This window comes from Cicer arietinum, chromosome 5 (assembly GCF_000331145.2).
Source record: "Cicer arietinum cultivar CDC Frontier isolate Library 1 chromosome 5, Cicar.CDCFrontier_v2.0, whole genome shotgun sequence".
Classification (NCBI taxonomy): domain Eukaryota; kingdom Viridiplantae; phylum Streptophyta; class Magnoliopsida; order Fabales; family Fabaceae; genus Cicer; species Cicer arietinum.
This window is the reverse complement of record NC_021164.2, coordinates 26281395-26298451: the sequence shown is the minus strand read 5'-3', so window position 1 is coordinate 26298451 and position 17057 is coordinate 26281395. Positions and strand designations below refer to the sequence as shown.

Below are 17057 nucleotides of genomic sequence, written 5' to 3'. Positions count from 1 at the left end.
ATATATATATATATAATTTAAAATTTTATTTCGGTTTATATAATTATTGTATTGATAATAATTTATTATATTGTTTGCAAATGCATGCTCCCCTAATTGACATATAAATTGTATGTCAAAATTTATATGCACATAATTTATATATTTATTTAATTTTCAGAATAAACATATACATATATATATACCCACATATATATATGGATTTAGACCGTAGTTGGATGTACGATAGGAATTTTCCTGGAAGAAAGGGTCTTAAACAACGTTTTGCTAACAAGGTTGAAGACTTTCTCAATTTTGCGAGAGTGCAAAAAATAGTCAAAGATGAAGGGGGAATGAGATGTCCATATTGTTTATGTCGATGTAGACGGTTTAAAAGTGAAGATGAAATAAGAGTGCATTTGTATGCAGATGGATTTATGCCTAACTACTGGATTTGGACTAATCATGGAGAAGAGTCTCCAGCGGCGCCTAATACTAGTACATCTGTGGAGAATTATAACATAGGTCCTTCAAGTAGTACTAACATGTTAGGTATAGATTATTATAACTATCAACACTTTGAGGCGATGAATGATATGATCTCGGATGCTGTTGGGGTTAATTTGTCATTCAATGAAGATCAATATGACGATACCGATGGACTTCCCAATGAAGAAGCTCAGAGATTTTATGGTCTTTTGAAAGAGACAAATAAACCGTTGTTTGAAGGTTCTTCAAACTCAAAGTTATCAATGTGTATTAGACTATTAGGTCTAAAGTCTCAATTTCATGTTCCTGATTTAGCTTTGGATTTGATGACTAAAATGATGCTAGACGCAACACCTGCTAGAGATGGTTTGCCGCAAAGTTATTACGATGCAAAACGGTTAGTGTCAAAGTTAGGATTAGGTGTGAAGAGGATTGATTGTTGTGTTAAAAGTTGCATGTTGTATTATGACAATGAATTTGGTATGAATGATGCTAACTTAGATGAATCCAGGTTTTGTCAACAACCAAGGTATCACCAAAGGAATAACTCTAGGGTAAGTAGGGGAAAATCAATTCCAAGGAAAGCATTGTTTTACCTACCTATTGTATCAAGATTGCATAGATTGTTTGCATCAACACAAACTGCAGGAAATATGACATGGCATTATGAGAATAGAAGAAATTCAAGCGAGTTGCGACATCCGTCTGATGGTCAGGCATGGAAACACTTTGATCAAATGCATCCTGATAAAGTAATTAAACTAAAACAGAGAAATAAATAAAGAAATGCCTTAGGATAAATAATTGAGTCATTATAATTTACAAGTAGCGGAAAAGTTTCTCCAAATATAAATCCAAAACATTTACACAACAACAAATGGTACATGGAACCCATTCAAATAAGATGTCAAACTGACAATATTAGTATAAGTACAGTTTTCCAAATTAAAAATACACCAACCCAAAAAGAAGGACGCCTAGTCCCTACACATCAACCTAATCTGATCATCCTACCAAAAAACTATACACCCTGAGTGATCTCCACGCGCCCCGTGGGATCCTCCTATCGTAACTGCAGTCAAGCGCTCCCATCTCCATTCCCGTCCGTAGGGTACGAACCAATGATTTTCAAAACAAAACGTTAAGCAAACAGACATATTAAGAGATTCCCCATTCTTAATACTGATTTATCTTAATGATTTTCAAAACAAAACGTTAAGCAAACAGACATATTAAGAGATTCCCCATTCTTAATACTGATTTATCTTAATGATTTTCAAAACAAAACGTTAAGCAAACAGACATATTAAGAGATTCCCCATTCTTAATACTGATTTATCTTAATGATTTTCAAAACAAAACGTTAAGCAAACAGACATATTAAGAGATTCCCCATTCTTAATACTGATTTATCTTAATGATTTTCAAAACAAAACGTTAAGCAAACAGACATATTAAGAGATTCCCCATTCTTAATACTGATTTATCTTAATGATTTTCAAAACAAAACGTTAAGCAAACAGACATATTAAGAGATTCCCCATTCTTAATACTGATTTATCTTAATGATTTTCAAAACAAAACGTTAAGCAAACAGACATATTAAGAGATTCCCCATTCTTAATACTGATTTATCTTAATGATTTTCAAAACAAAACGTTAAGCAAACAGACATATTAAGAGATTCCCCATTCTTAATACTGATTTATCTTAATGATTTTCAAAACAAAACGTTAAGCAAACAGACATATTAAGAGATTCCCCATTCTTAATACTGATTTATCTTAATGATTTTCAAAACAAAACGTTAAGCAAACAGACATATTAAGAGATTCCCCATTCTTAATACTGATTTATCTTAATGATTTTCAAAACAAAACGTTAAGCAAACAGACATATTAAGAGATTCCCCATTCTTAATACTGATTTATCTTAATGATTTTCAAAACAAAACGTTAAGCAAACAGACATATTAAGAGATTCCCCATTCTTAATACTGATTTATCTTAATGATTTTCAAAACAAAACGTTAAGCAAACAGACATATTAAGAGATTCCCCATTCTTAATACTGATTTATCTTAATGATTTTCAAAACAAAACGTTAAGCAAACAGACATATTAAGAGATTCCCCATTCTTAATACTGATTTATCTTAATGATTTTCAAAACAAAACGTTAAGCAAACAGACATATTAAGAGATTCCCCATTCTTAATACTGATTTATCTTAATGATTTTCAAAACAAAACGTTAAGCAAACAGACATATTAAGAGATTCCCCATTCTTAATACTGATTTATCTTAATGATTTTCAAAACAAAACGTTAAGCAAACAGACATATTAAGAGATTCCCCATTCTTAATACTGATTTATCTTAATGATTTTCAAAACAAAACGTTAAGCAAACAGACATATTAAGAGATTCCCCATTCTTAATACTGATTTATCTTAATGATTTTCAAAACAAAATGTTAAGCAAACAGACATATTAAGAGATTCCCCATTCTTAATACTGATTTATCTTAATGATTTTCAAAACAAAACGTTAAGCAAACAGACATATTAAGAGATTCCCCATTCTTAATACTGATTTATCTTAATGATTTTCAAAACAAAACGTTAAGCAAACAGACATATTAAGAGATTCCCCATTCTTAATACTGATTTATCTTAATGATTTTCAAAACAAAACGTTAAGCAAACAGACATATTAAGAGATTCCCCATTCTTAATATACTTTTGACTTAAATGATTTTCACACAAAACATTCAGTAAACAAGACATTAAGAGATTCCCCATTCTTAATTCTCATTTACTGAAACGATTTTCAAAAACGATAGTTAAGTAACCGAGACATTAAGAGATTCCCCATTCTTAACGTCCAGTTAACTTAAACATTTTCCTCAAACGCACATTAAGTAAACCGAGGTATTAAAAGATTCCCCATTTTTAATACTCGTTTAACTCTAATGGTTTTCAAATTACACAGAAACAAACTCAAATATACTCTCACATTCAATCCATAATTCACACCAAAACACATCAATCAACAAACATCAAGTATGAACACGCCAAATACGACGAACACAAATCAACACAACATAACACCCAAATACATCAGACTTCATTTACTCATAATCATACACAAGTGACTTTAAATTCATTTTTCCCCAACTCGTTACATTCAACCCTAACAATTCCTTTCCACACAGCTACAGATAAGTCCCTAAATGCAAACTAGAAGTTTGGAAGGAGCCCTTACCTTAACGTTAGCTTTAACGTGGGTTTCCGGTACCACGAGTAAAACCGGTAAAATCTTCGCTCGCAACGTCGCCTCCAAATTGGTCCCCTAGCACCGTAGCGTGGTAGTGAGCAACTTTCCCTTCTAACTCTTCGCGGAATGAAGCTTAGATCTAGAAGAAACGGATGGGTTTGTGTTTGAATCTCTAATACCGTTTTTCTCCGTTTTCGAATCAAAGAGGAAGAGTGGAGTCGAGAAATCCTTGTTCTAACACTCACCCAACCTTGGGTTACTAGTCTTGAAGAAAAGAAATCAACGAAAATGAAAATGGGAGAAGGAGGGAAAAATGGGTCGCGGGTAGCAGAGGAAGAAGATGGAAAATCGGATTTTCCTTCCTTTCTTTTTCTTTCCTTTGTTTTTTCCTTTCTTCATTTTTCCTTATTTCCTTTTTATATTCTTTTCTTTTCCTTTTCCTTCCTTCTAGTTTTCCTTTCTGTTTCCCTCCAAACAAACATATCTATATAATAAATATAACTTAACAAATATCTCAAAATATCTAGATATTTGTTAAATTACCATTTCACCCGTAACGCATTAAATTCTCCGTAAAGGATTCACCGCACTTAATTCAATTTATTTATCGACGAGAAATTGTAATCGGCATCAAAATATCTTTTTGATTATAAAAAATCCAAAATATTATTAACTTTGGCTAAAAAGTCTCCGAGCCAAAATCCAAAGTACACCAAAAATACATAAAGGGTACTTTAAAATTTTGGGTCTTACAAAATGCGTCTTGATTTTGCGTCAGATCCACGCAATGTAAGACTTGGATTATCCTCAGATGGATTTACGCCTTACATACAAGCATCATCTACTCCTTATTCTTGTTGGCCGGTTATTGTTACTCCTTACAATCTTCCTCCTAATATGTGTATGTCTAAACCTTATATGTTCTTAGGTGCTGTGATACCAGGTCCTTCTAATCCTACAACTAGTATTGATATTTTTTTTACAACCTTTGATTGACGATTTGAAGAGGTTGTGGAATGGTGTCTTGACATATGATATTGCTCGGAGAGAAAATTTTATGATGAGAGTTGCATTGATGTGGACCATTAATGATTTCCTCGCTTATGGGATGTTGTCAGGATGGGGCACCCATGGTAAATTAGCTTGTCCTATTTGTATGGAAGATACAAAAGTATTTACTTTAAAATTTGGCGGGAAAGCATCGTGGTTTGACTCGTATCGTAGGTTTTTACCTGCTGATCATGCATTTAGAAGGAACAAAGCTGCATTTATGAAGGGCTATGCAGAAAGTCTAGGACCCCCGCTTAAGTTGACATCAGAACAAGTTTGGAATAAAGTAAAAGATATGCCAAAGGTACATGTTGTTAATGGTGTGGCCTGTAAACCACAAGGTTATGGACAATGGCACAATTGGACAAAAAGATGTATTTTTTGGGATCTACCGTATTGGAAAGATAATCTTTTGAGACATAATCTCGATGTAATGCATATTGAGAAAAATTTCTTTGACAACATATTTAATACTGTGATGAATGTGAAAGGAAAAACAAAAGATAATGACAAAGCCAGAAAAGACATAGGTATATATTGCAGACGACCAGATTTGTTGTTGGTGGAACAAAACGGCAAGACCCTAAAACCTCGTGCGAATTACACTTTATCTACTGATGAAGCCAAATCTGTTTATCGTTGGATCAAAGAGCTGAAGACGCCTGACGGTTATTGTTCTAATTTGGCAAGATGTGCTGATGTGGAAAATGGGAGGATGCATGGGATGAAAAGTCATGATTGTCGATGTTATGCATATTGAGAAAAATTTCTTTGACAACATATTTAATACTGTGATGAATGTGAAAGGAAAAACAAAAGATAATGACAAAGCCAGAAAAGACATAGGTATATATTGCAGACGACCAGATTTGTTGTTGGTGGAACAAAACGGCAAGACCCTAAAACCTCGTGCGAATTACACTTTATCTACTGATGAAGCCAAATCTGTTTATCGTTGGATCAAAGAGCTGAAGACGCCTGACAGTTATTGTTCTAATTTGGCAAGATGTGCTGATGTGGAAAATGGGAGGATGCATGGGATGAAAAGTCATGATTGTCATATATTTTTAGAGTGTTTACTTCCTATTGCCTTTAGTGCTTTGCCGACATATGTATTGAACCCACTTATTGAAGTGAGTCAATATTTCAAGAATTTGTGTACTTCAACACTCATTGATAAAGAATTCATCAAGATGGAAAATGACATTCCGATCATTCTATGTAAGTTGGAGAAAGTATTTCCTCCTGGGTTTTTTGATTCCATGGAGCATCTCTCAGTGCATCTTGCAAGTGAAGCTAGGATTGGTGGGCTAGTTCAGTATAATGGCTTCAGTGTCGGGAGTAGGAGGATCAGGAGGTTCGGATGGATCGGGAGGAACAGGAACGGCGGCAATACGAGGAATATCCAAAACATCACGTGGTAAGAAAAAAGTTGCTAAACGTGTTGTTAATGACCCATCTCTCATGCCGATGCCGTCCATTGGTACTAGTGGTGGAGCTATTCCTCTATATCCGGAGGTCCCAGTAGAGCCTTATACCTTAGACGAAATAATGGATCCCGGATGTGTTGATTGCTACAACCGCATTGTCATCATTCCAGAAGGAGATGGGTATGTAAACTATGATTGATTAAATATTTCATTATTATTGCAATGTAATTACATTATTAATTTTATTAATTTATTTTTATATTTAATTTGCATATAAACTTTGAAGATATCTTCCTTTTAAATCATCTGCAAAGGCAATTGCTGAAGTCATACAAGAGAAATATAAAAAACCATGGTTGTCTTGGGGTGAGATAAAAGAGGATAAGACACCTCAAATTAGGGAAGTTGATCAATTTTTACATTGTTTCAAAGTAAGTCATTAGATTAATTTATTTAATTACTATTTATATATACATTTGATTAATTTATTGAATTACTAATTATATTTTTAATATTTTTTAAATTTTAACAAACAACAGACTAAATGTACTTGGAAAAGAGAGCATGATGCCGCAGTTTTAGCTTCATTTGACCATCGCTTTTCAAAGCGTCTCTCATATATGTTGGCTTACGCACGTAATAAGGGCGAGGAAAAACGGCCTAATTGGATTGGTGAAAATGTTTGGACTGCTTTGTGGAAGAAATGGAACACAGATGCTTACAAACAGAAGAGAGAAAAAGCAAAGATTAATAGAGCATTTGAGAGGGGTTCTAGTACTCATAAGGGAGGTTCCATGTCTGTTGGAGAAATTAAATATTACAAGGTAATTTATTATTATTTATAATATATATCTATTAATTTATATTTAATTAATCATCACATTTCACCAACTTATAAACTTGACATTAATTTAATATTTTAGGAAAAGCAACTTGGAAGGGAGGTCACTCAGGCTGAGATACATCGCTATCTTCATGTTAATCCTGAAACAAATGAGTATACTGATGAATTATCAAAAATGATTCAGGTAATTATTATATATTAATTATTATATAATATTATATTTTTATATATAATATTTATTTTAATTTTAATATTTAATTTAAATTTAAATTTAAATTAAATTTAAATTTAATTTTAATTTTAATTTTGTTTTATTTGTAATTTAAATTAATCTTTAATTATAATTATAATTTAAATATTTTATTTTAAATTTAATTTTAATTTTTAATTATATTCAGATTAGTTTATTATATATTAAATTTAATTTATAATGATATTATATTTTAAATTTAATTATAATTTTAATTTAAAAAAATTAACTTTTTAATATACGTAATATTTTGTGGCGGCCTAAGCCCTCACAAAATATTTATTTTTTAATCTTGAGGTACTTTGTGGCGGCCTAAACTGTCACAAAGGAGGGACTTTGTGGCGGCCTGGGCCCTCACAAAGGCTGAATTTTTTAAAATCATCCGGTCCTTTGTGGCGTCCTATGCCCTCACAAAGGCAAACTTTGGTGGCTGCAAAGGCCCTCACAAAGGCAGCCTTTTGTGGCTGCAAAAGCCCTCACAAATGCCAACGTGTTTTACAAACTTTGTGGCTGCAAAAGCCCTCACAAAAGTTTGTGACCAGCTTATTTGTGGCTGCCTTTGGCCGCCACAAATAACCCATTTGTGGCTGCTATTTGCCCTTTGTGAGGGATTTTGGCCCTCACAAATTCCTTGTTTTCTTGTTGTGGTATATACCATATACCCTATACCCTTAACCCTTAACCCTAAACACTAAATCTTAAAAACTAAACCTTAAACCCTAAAGCCTAAATCCCGAAACCTAAACCGTAAACCCTAAACTCGAAACCCTAAAACCTAAACCCTAAACCCCTAACATAGTAAAGACTCCAAATGACCTAACATATTAATCCATTGAGACTTTTCCACCTATTAGACAAACTACATTGAGTAAGATTCAAAAAGGACAAGAATAGACCTTGGAAGAACTACACTAAATAAGAACTAAAATGGACAAAGAGAAACATATCAAAAATAAAAAAATTACCTAAAATCCAAAACTAGTGACACTGATGCAGTTATTCGATGAACTACATTAATGCACTTATTCGACGAACTACATTGATTAAAAACCAAAATAGACAATAATAGACCTAAACCCTTAACCCTAAACTGTAAATTAACCCTTATCCCTTAACCTAGTAAAGACCTAAGTGACCTACAATATTAATGTTTTGAGACTTTTGAACTTATTCGCGAACTACAATGGATAACAACTAAAATGGACAAAAAAAAAACATATCAAAAACAAAAATGACCTAAAATCAAAATGCAAAGAGACTTATGTACTTATTCGACGAACTACATTGATTAAAAACCAAAAAGGACTAGAATAGACCTCGACCCTTAACCCTTAATCTCAAACCCTAAAACCTAGACACTAAACGCTAAACCCTGATCTCATAACCTAATAAAGGCCAAAATGACCTAAAATATTAATACATTGTGAGTTTTGCACTTATTGAATGAACTACAATAAATCAACTGACACTTTTGCACTTATATGTTGAACTACATTGACTAACAACTAAAATGGACAAAAAAAAAAATCAAATATTGAAATGACCTAAAAGTTTAATCGATTGAGTCTTTTGCACTTATTAGACGAACTACATTGTTTTAGAAACAAAGTGCACTAGAATACACCTAATAAATAACAAAATGATCTAAAATAAATATCCATTTAGAATTTTGCACTTATATCATGAAATATATTGATTAAAACCCGAACCCTAAATCCTAAACCCTAAACCTTAAACCCTAAACCCTAAACCCTAAATCCTAAACCCTAAACTCTAAACCCTAAACCCTAAACCGTAAACCCAAAACCCTAAACCCTAATGCCTAAACCCAAAACCCAAACCCTAAACCTAGTAAGGACCACAAATTACCTAATATATTAATCCATTGAGACTTTTGCACTTATTAGACCAACTTCATTTAGTTAGAATAAAAAAGGATTAGAATAGACCTTGTAAAGAGCAAAATGACTTACAATAATAATGCATTGTGCCTTTTCAACTTATTGGACGAACTACAATGAATAAGAACTAATATGGACAAAAAAAAAACCTATCAAAAACAAAAAATTACCTAAAATCCAAAATGGACTAGAATAGACCTAGACCCTTAACCTTTAACCTCAAAAACCAAATCCTATACCCTAAACCCTAAAACATAAACCCTAAACCCTTATTCTAGTAAAGACCAAAATGACCTAACATATTTATACATAGAGACTTTTCACTTATTTAATAAACTACAATGAATAAGAACTAAAACTGACAAAAATGAAAATATATAAAACAAAAAATTCTTCAAATCTAAATAAACTGAAATGAAAAATTAAACATAACAAATACCAAAACGACATAAAATTTGAATCGATTGAGTCTGTTGCAATTATTAGACGAACTACATTGTTTTCGAAACAAAGTGCACTAGAATATACCGAATAAATAACAAAATTACCTAAAATATAAATCCATCTAGAATGATGCACTTATATCATGAGACATATGTATTAAAATCAACAACCTAATCCCAAAAACCTAACCCCTAAATCCTAAACCCAAAACCCTAAACCCTAAACCCTAAACCCCAAACCGTAAACCCTAAACCCCAAAACCTAAACCCTAAACCCTAAGCCTTAAACCCAAAAACCTAAACCCTAAACCCTTAACCTAGTAAAGACCAAAATGGTCTACGATATTAATGCATTGAGACTGTTCAACTTATTGAAAGAACTGCAATGATTAAGAACTAAAATGGACAAAAAGAAACATACAAATACAAAAATTACCTAAAATAAAAAACTAGTGACACTTATGCACTTATTCAACGAACTACATTAATTAAGAACATAAATGGACTGAAATAGACCAATATCCTTAAACCATAAACGCTAAATACAAAACCTTAAAACCTAAACCCTAATCCCTTAACCTAGTAAAGACCATAATGACGTAAAATGATAATGCACTGACCAAAAACCTACAACCTACAATAAATTAGAACTAAAATGGACAAAAAGAAACTAATCAAAAACCAAAGAGACCAAAAACTAAATCTAATGAGATTTATGCACTTATTCGACGGACTACATTGATTAAGAATCAAAATGGTCTATAATAGACTTAAACCCTAAACCCTAAACCCATAACCCTAAACCTTAAACCCTTAACCTAGTAAAGACCACAAATGACCTAATATATTAATCCATTGAGACTTTTGCACTTATTAGACCAACTACATTGAGTTAGAATCAAAAAAGACTAGAATACAACTCGTAAAGACCAAAATGACCTAAAATATTAATGCATTGGGCCTTTTCAACATATTGGACGAACTACAATGAAAAACAACTAAAGTTGACATAAATAAACATTTCAAAAACAAAAATTACCTAAAATGGATTAATATGACTTAAAATTGAAATGACCTAAAATTTTAATCGATTGAGTCTTTTGCACTTATTAGACGAACTACATTGTTTTAGAAACAAAGTGCACTAGAATACACCTAATAACTAACAAATTGACCTAAAATAAATATCCATTTAGAATTTTGCACTTATATCATGAAATATATTGATTAAACCCTATAGCCTAAACCCTAAAACCTAAACCCTAAACCTGAAACCCCAAACCATAAACCATAAACCCTAAACCCTAAACCCTAAACCCTAAACCCTAAACCCTAAACCCTAAACCCGAAACCCGAAACCCTAAACCCTTAACCCAAAAACCCAAAACCCTTATCACTAAACCAAAACCCTAAACCCTAAACCTAGTAAAGACCATAAATGACCTAATATATTAATCCATTGAGACTTTTTCTCTTATTAGACCAACTACATTGAGACTTTAGCACTTATTGAATGAACTACAATGAATAAGAACTAAAACTAACAAAAAGTAAAATATAAAACACCAAAAATTCTTAAAATCTAAATAAACTGAGACTTTTGCTCTTACATGTTGAACTACAATGATTAACAACTAAAATAAAAAAAATATAAAAAAGCATAAAAATACCAAAATGACCTAAAATTTGAATCAATTGAGTCTATTGCACTTATTAGATGAACTACATTGTTTTAGATACAAAATGCACTAGAATACACCTAATGTATAACAAAATGACCTCAAATATATATCCATTTAGAAGTATGCACTTAAAATGAAAACCCTAAACCCTAAGCCTTAAACCCTAAACCTAGTAAAGACCAAAATGATCTACGATATTAATGCATTGAGACTTTTCAATTTATTGGAAGAACTACAATGATTAAGAACTAAAATGGACAAAAAGAAACATACAAATACCAAAATTACCTAAAATAAAAAATTTGTGACACTTATGCACTTATTCAACGAACTACATTAATTAACAAACAAAATTGGACTAAAATAGACCAAGATCCTTAAACCATAAACGCTAAATACTAAACCCTAAAACCAAATCTCTAATCCCTTAACCTAGTACAGACCAAAATGACTTAAAATAATAATGCATTTTGCCTTTTGCACTTATTGGACGAACTACAAAGAATTAGAACTAAAATGAACAAAAAGAAACTAATCAAAAACAAAAATAGACTAGAATAGACATAGACATTTAACCCTTAATCTAAGACCCTAAACCCTAAACCCTAAACCTACTGAACTACATTGAATAACAAATAAAATGGACAAAAAAAAATTATAAAATATTGAAATGACCTAAAAGTTTAATCGATTGAGTCTTTTGCACTTATTAGACGAACTACATTGTTTTAGTAACAAAGTGCACTAGAATACACCTAATAAATAACAAAATGACCTAAAATAAATATCCATTTAGAATTTTGCACTTATATCATGAAATATAGTGATTAAAACCCAAACCCTAAACCCTAAATCCTAATCCCTTAACCTTGTACAGACCAAAATGACATAAAATAATAATGCATTTTGACTTTTGCACTTATTGGACGAACTACAAAGTATTAGAACTAAAATGGACAAAAAGAAACTAATCAAAAACAAAAATGACCAAAATCTAAATGTAATGAGATTTATGCACTGCTTCGACGGACTACATTGATTAAGAACCAAAATGGTCTATAATAGACTTAAACTCTAAACCTTAATCCCTTAACCTAGTAAAGACCTAAATGACCTCAAATATTAATGCATAGCGACTGTTGAACTTATGGGAGAAACTAAAAAGAATAAGAACTAAAATGGACAAAAAGAAACATATCAAAAATCCAAATGACCTAAAATCTAAATCAAGTGAGACTTATGCATTTATTTGACGAAATACATTGATTAAGAACCAAAATGGACTAGAATGGACATAGACATTTAACCCTTAATCTAAGACCCTAAACCCCAAAACTTAAACCTAAAACTTACTGAACTACATTGATTAACAACTAAAATGGAAAAAAAAATCAAATATCGAAATGACCTAAAAGTTTAATCGATTGAGTCTTTTGCACTTATTAGACGAACTGCATTGTTTTAGAAAAAAAGTGCACTAGAATACACCTAATAAATAACAAAATGACCTAAATAAATATTCATTTAGAATTTTGCACTTATATCATGAAATATATTGATTAAAACCCAAATCCTAAACCCTAAACACTAAACCCTAAACCCTAAATCCTAAACCTACCCAAAACCCTAAATCTAGTAAGGAACACAAATGACCTAATATATTAATCCATTGAGACTTTTGCACTTATTAGACCAACTACATTTAGTTAGAATAAAAAAGGATTAGAATAGACCTCATAAAGAGCAAAATGATTTACAATAATAATGCGTTGAGCCTTTTCAACTTATTGGACGAACTACAATGAATAAGAACTAATATGGACAAAAAGAAACATATCAAAAACAAAAAATTACCTAAAATCCAAAATGGACTAGAATAAACCTAGACCGTTAACCTTTAATCTCAAACACTAAACCCTAAACCCTAAACCCTATACCCTATACCCTATACCCTATACCCTATACCCTATACCCTATACCCTATACCCTATACCCTATACCCTATACCCTATACCCTATACCCTATACCCTATACCCTATACCCTATACCCTATACCCTATACCCTATACCCTATACCCTATACCCTATACCCTATACCCTATACCCTATACCCTATACCCTATACCCTATACCCTATACCCTATACCCTATACCCTATACCCTATACCCTATACCCTATACCCTATACCCTATACCCTATACCCTATACCCTATACCCTATACCCTATACCCTATACCCTATACCCTATACCCTATACCCTATACCCTATACCCTATACCCTATACCCTATACCCTATACCCTATACCCTATACCCTATACCCTATACCCTATACCCTATACCCTATACCCTATACCCTATACCCTATACCCTATACCCTATACCCTATACCCTATACCCTATACCCTATACCCTATACCCTATACCCTATACCCTATACCCTATACCCTATACCCTATACCCTATACCCTATACCCTATACCCTATACCCTATACCCTATACCCTATACCCTATACCCTATACCCTATACCCTATACCCTATACCCTATACCCTATACCCTATACCCTATACCCTATACCCTATACCCTATACCCTATACCCTATACCCTATACCCTATACCCTATACCCTATACCCTATACCCTATACCCTATACCCTATACCCTATACCCTATACCCTAAACCTTAAACCCTAAACCCTAAATCCCGAACCCTAAACCGTAAACCTTAAACCCGAAACCCTAAAACCTAAACCCTAAACCCTAAACCCTAAACCCCTAACATAGTAAAGAACCCAAATGACCTAACATATTAATCCATAAGACTTTTCCACCTATTAAACCAACTACATTGAGTAAGATTCAAAAAGGACAAGAATAGACCTTGTAAAGACCAAAATGACCAACAATATTAATGCATTGAGCCTTTTCAACTTATTGGACGAACTGCACTGAATAAGAACTAAAACGGACAAAGAGAAATATATCAAAAATAAAAAATTACCTAAAATCCAAAACTAGTGACACTGATGCAGTTATTCGATGAACTGCATTCATGCACTTATTCGATGAACTACATTGATTAAAAACCAAAATAGACAATAATAGACCTAAACCCTTAACCCTAAACCGTAGTGACCTACAATATTAATGTTTTTAGACTTTTGAACTCGTAACGCCCCGTTTTTCAAAGCGAGGGTATATTTCTTTTTTCAAAAGTAATTAAAAACAAACAAAGAATTAAATCAGGAAATGCCTTTGGATAAATAATTGAGTCATTATAATTTACAAGCAGCGGAAAAGTTTCTCCAATTATAAATTCCAAGACATTTACACAACAACAAATGGTACCTGGGACCCATTCAAATAAGAAGTCAAACTGACAATATTAGTATAAGTACAGTTTTCCAAACTAAAAATACTCCAATCCAAAAAGAAGGACACCTAGTCCCTATACATCATCCTAATCTGATCATCCTACCAAAAAGCTATACACCCTGAGTATCTCCACGCGCCCCGTGAGATCCCCCTAACGTAACTGCAGTCACGCGTTCCCATCTCCATTCCCGTCCGTAGGGTACGAACCGGTAGGACCATCCTGACTCTCATCTGAGGGCAAGCCCAGATTTCCACAATAATTGTAAAGGGTCACCAACTAAAAAAAATAACAGTTAACACATAGCAACTAAATTTTTAAATGCTCAAAATAACTTTTCAACTAAGCATGCACCTTAACCGGAATTCCAATATGCGAAAAGTTTATACAATACTTTGCCAATTAAAAATGAAAGTAAAATGAAGTTCTCAATCTCCTAATTAACACATAACAAATCAAGACATGGATAAGTTAATGAGTAATCAATCATCTAACTCAAACTGAGGATTTTCACTGAGCCAATCGATTGGGAAATCGATTGGGGTGAAGGTTTTTAATGAAAACAAAATCCTGGGCTGAATCAATCGATTTGGCAATCGATTGACCTGAGCCCCCAAGTTTTAAGCCAATCGATTTCCAAATCGATTTGGTCGAATATGGATGAGTCCCTGACTTAAGGCCCAATCGATTGGGCAATCAATTTTGTAAATGATTTTCGAAAACTGATTATAAAATCGATTGGCTAATCGATTTTGTCCATTTGGCCAAGTCCCTGTTTACCATCCAATCGATTGGGAAATCGATTTCCCTGATCATTTTTCCAAAAATTCATGAATTAACTCAAGTCATTCCAAATCAAGTTCAGAACCTAACACTTAGCAATTGCTACGCGATTACCACGACAATTGGGATCTCGACAACCATCATACTTACACCCAATAACCAACCCATAACACTTAGCACCTTCAACGTAATTACCACGATAAATCAAAATTCAAATCACTCAATCATAAACTCAAATCAAATACGACTCGCGTGCCAAGCACCCTAATGCAATGCGTATATGCCAAAATGCATGGACTCGGAATTCCAAACCAAAACCCTCCTCGAAGGGCCGTAAATCATAATTGTACCGCCTATCGCAGGCCAAAGTACCAATTACCGAGGTGCCACCTATCACGGGTCAGCACGATTTACTAAAATGCGTAAATCATAAACGTACCACCTATCACGGGTCAGTACAGTTTACCGAGGTGTCACCTATCACGGGTCAACACGATTTACTAAAAGAAAAAGCGGAAATCGTAAATGTACCACCTATCACGGGTCAGTACAGTTACCATGGTGTCACCTATCACGGGTCAACACGATTTACTAAAAGAAAAAGCGGAAATCGTAAATGTACCACCTATCACGGGTCAGTACAGTTACCATGGTGTCACCTATCACGGGTCAACACGATTTACTAAAAGAAAAAGCGGGAATCGTAAACGTACCGCCTATCACAGACCAGTACTGTTTACCGAGGTGCCACCTATCACGGGTCAGCACAATTCACCAAAAACGTAAATCGTAAATGTACCACCTATCACGGGTCAGTACAGTTTACCAAGGTGTCACCTATCACGGGTCAACACGATTTACCAAAAATGTAAATCGTAAACGTACCACCTATCACGGGTCAGTACAGTTTACCAAGGTGTCACCTATCACGGGTCAACACGATTTACCAAAAATGTAAATCGTAAACGTACCACCTATCACGGGTCAGTACAGTTTACCAAGGTGTCACCTATCACGGGTCAACACGATTTACCAAAAATGTAAATCGTAAACGTACCACCTATCACGGGTCAGTACAGTTTACCAAGGTGTCACCTATCACGGGTCAACACAATTTACCAAAATGAAATGCATGAGCATACACAGACTCCATCCACAACAATCGTTAAGCAAATGCAGATATTAAAAGATTCCCCATTTTTAATTCCCATTTAACTTAAACGACTTTCACAGCAACCATTAAGTAACCAAGACATTAAGAGATTCCCCATTCTTAATACTCATTTACCGAAACGATTTTCAAAAACGATAGTTAAGTAACCGAGACATTAAGAGATTCCCCATTCTCAACGCCCAGTTAACTTAAACATTTTCCTCAAATACACATTAAGTAAACCGAGGTATTAAAAGATTCCCCATTTTTAATACCCATTTAACTTAAACGACTTTCACAACAAACATTAAGTAACCAAGACATTAAGAGATTCCCCATTCTTAATATACTTTTGACTTAAACGATTTTCACACAAAACATTCAGTAAACAAGACATTAA

General features: G+C 33.2%; 1 protein-coding gene across 1 annotated transcript in view; it reads left to right on the top strand.

The window, feature by feature from the left end:
* Positions 1 to 6117: 6117 nt before the first annotated feature.
* The window catches only part of LOC140920404 (uncharacterized), a 24609-nt gene continuing 13669 nt past the window's right edge, over positions 6118 to 17057 (top strand). Inside the window, exons 1-3 of the mRNA XM_073368677.1 lie at positions 6118 to 6404; positions 6511 to 6655; positions 6764 to 7013. Of these exons, the coding sequence (XP_073224778.1) occupies positions 6118 to 6404; positions 6511 to 6655; positions 6764 to 7013 (682 nt within the window). The remainder of the gene's footprint in view (positions 6405 to 6510; positions 6656 to 6763; positions 7014 to 17057) is intronic.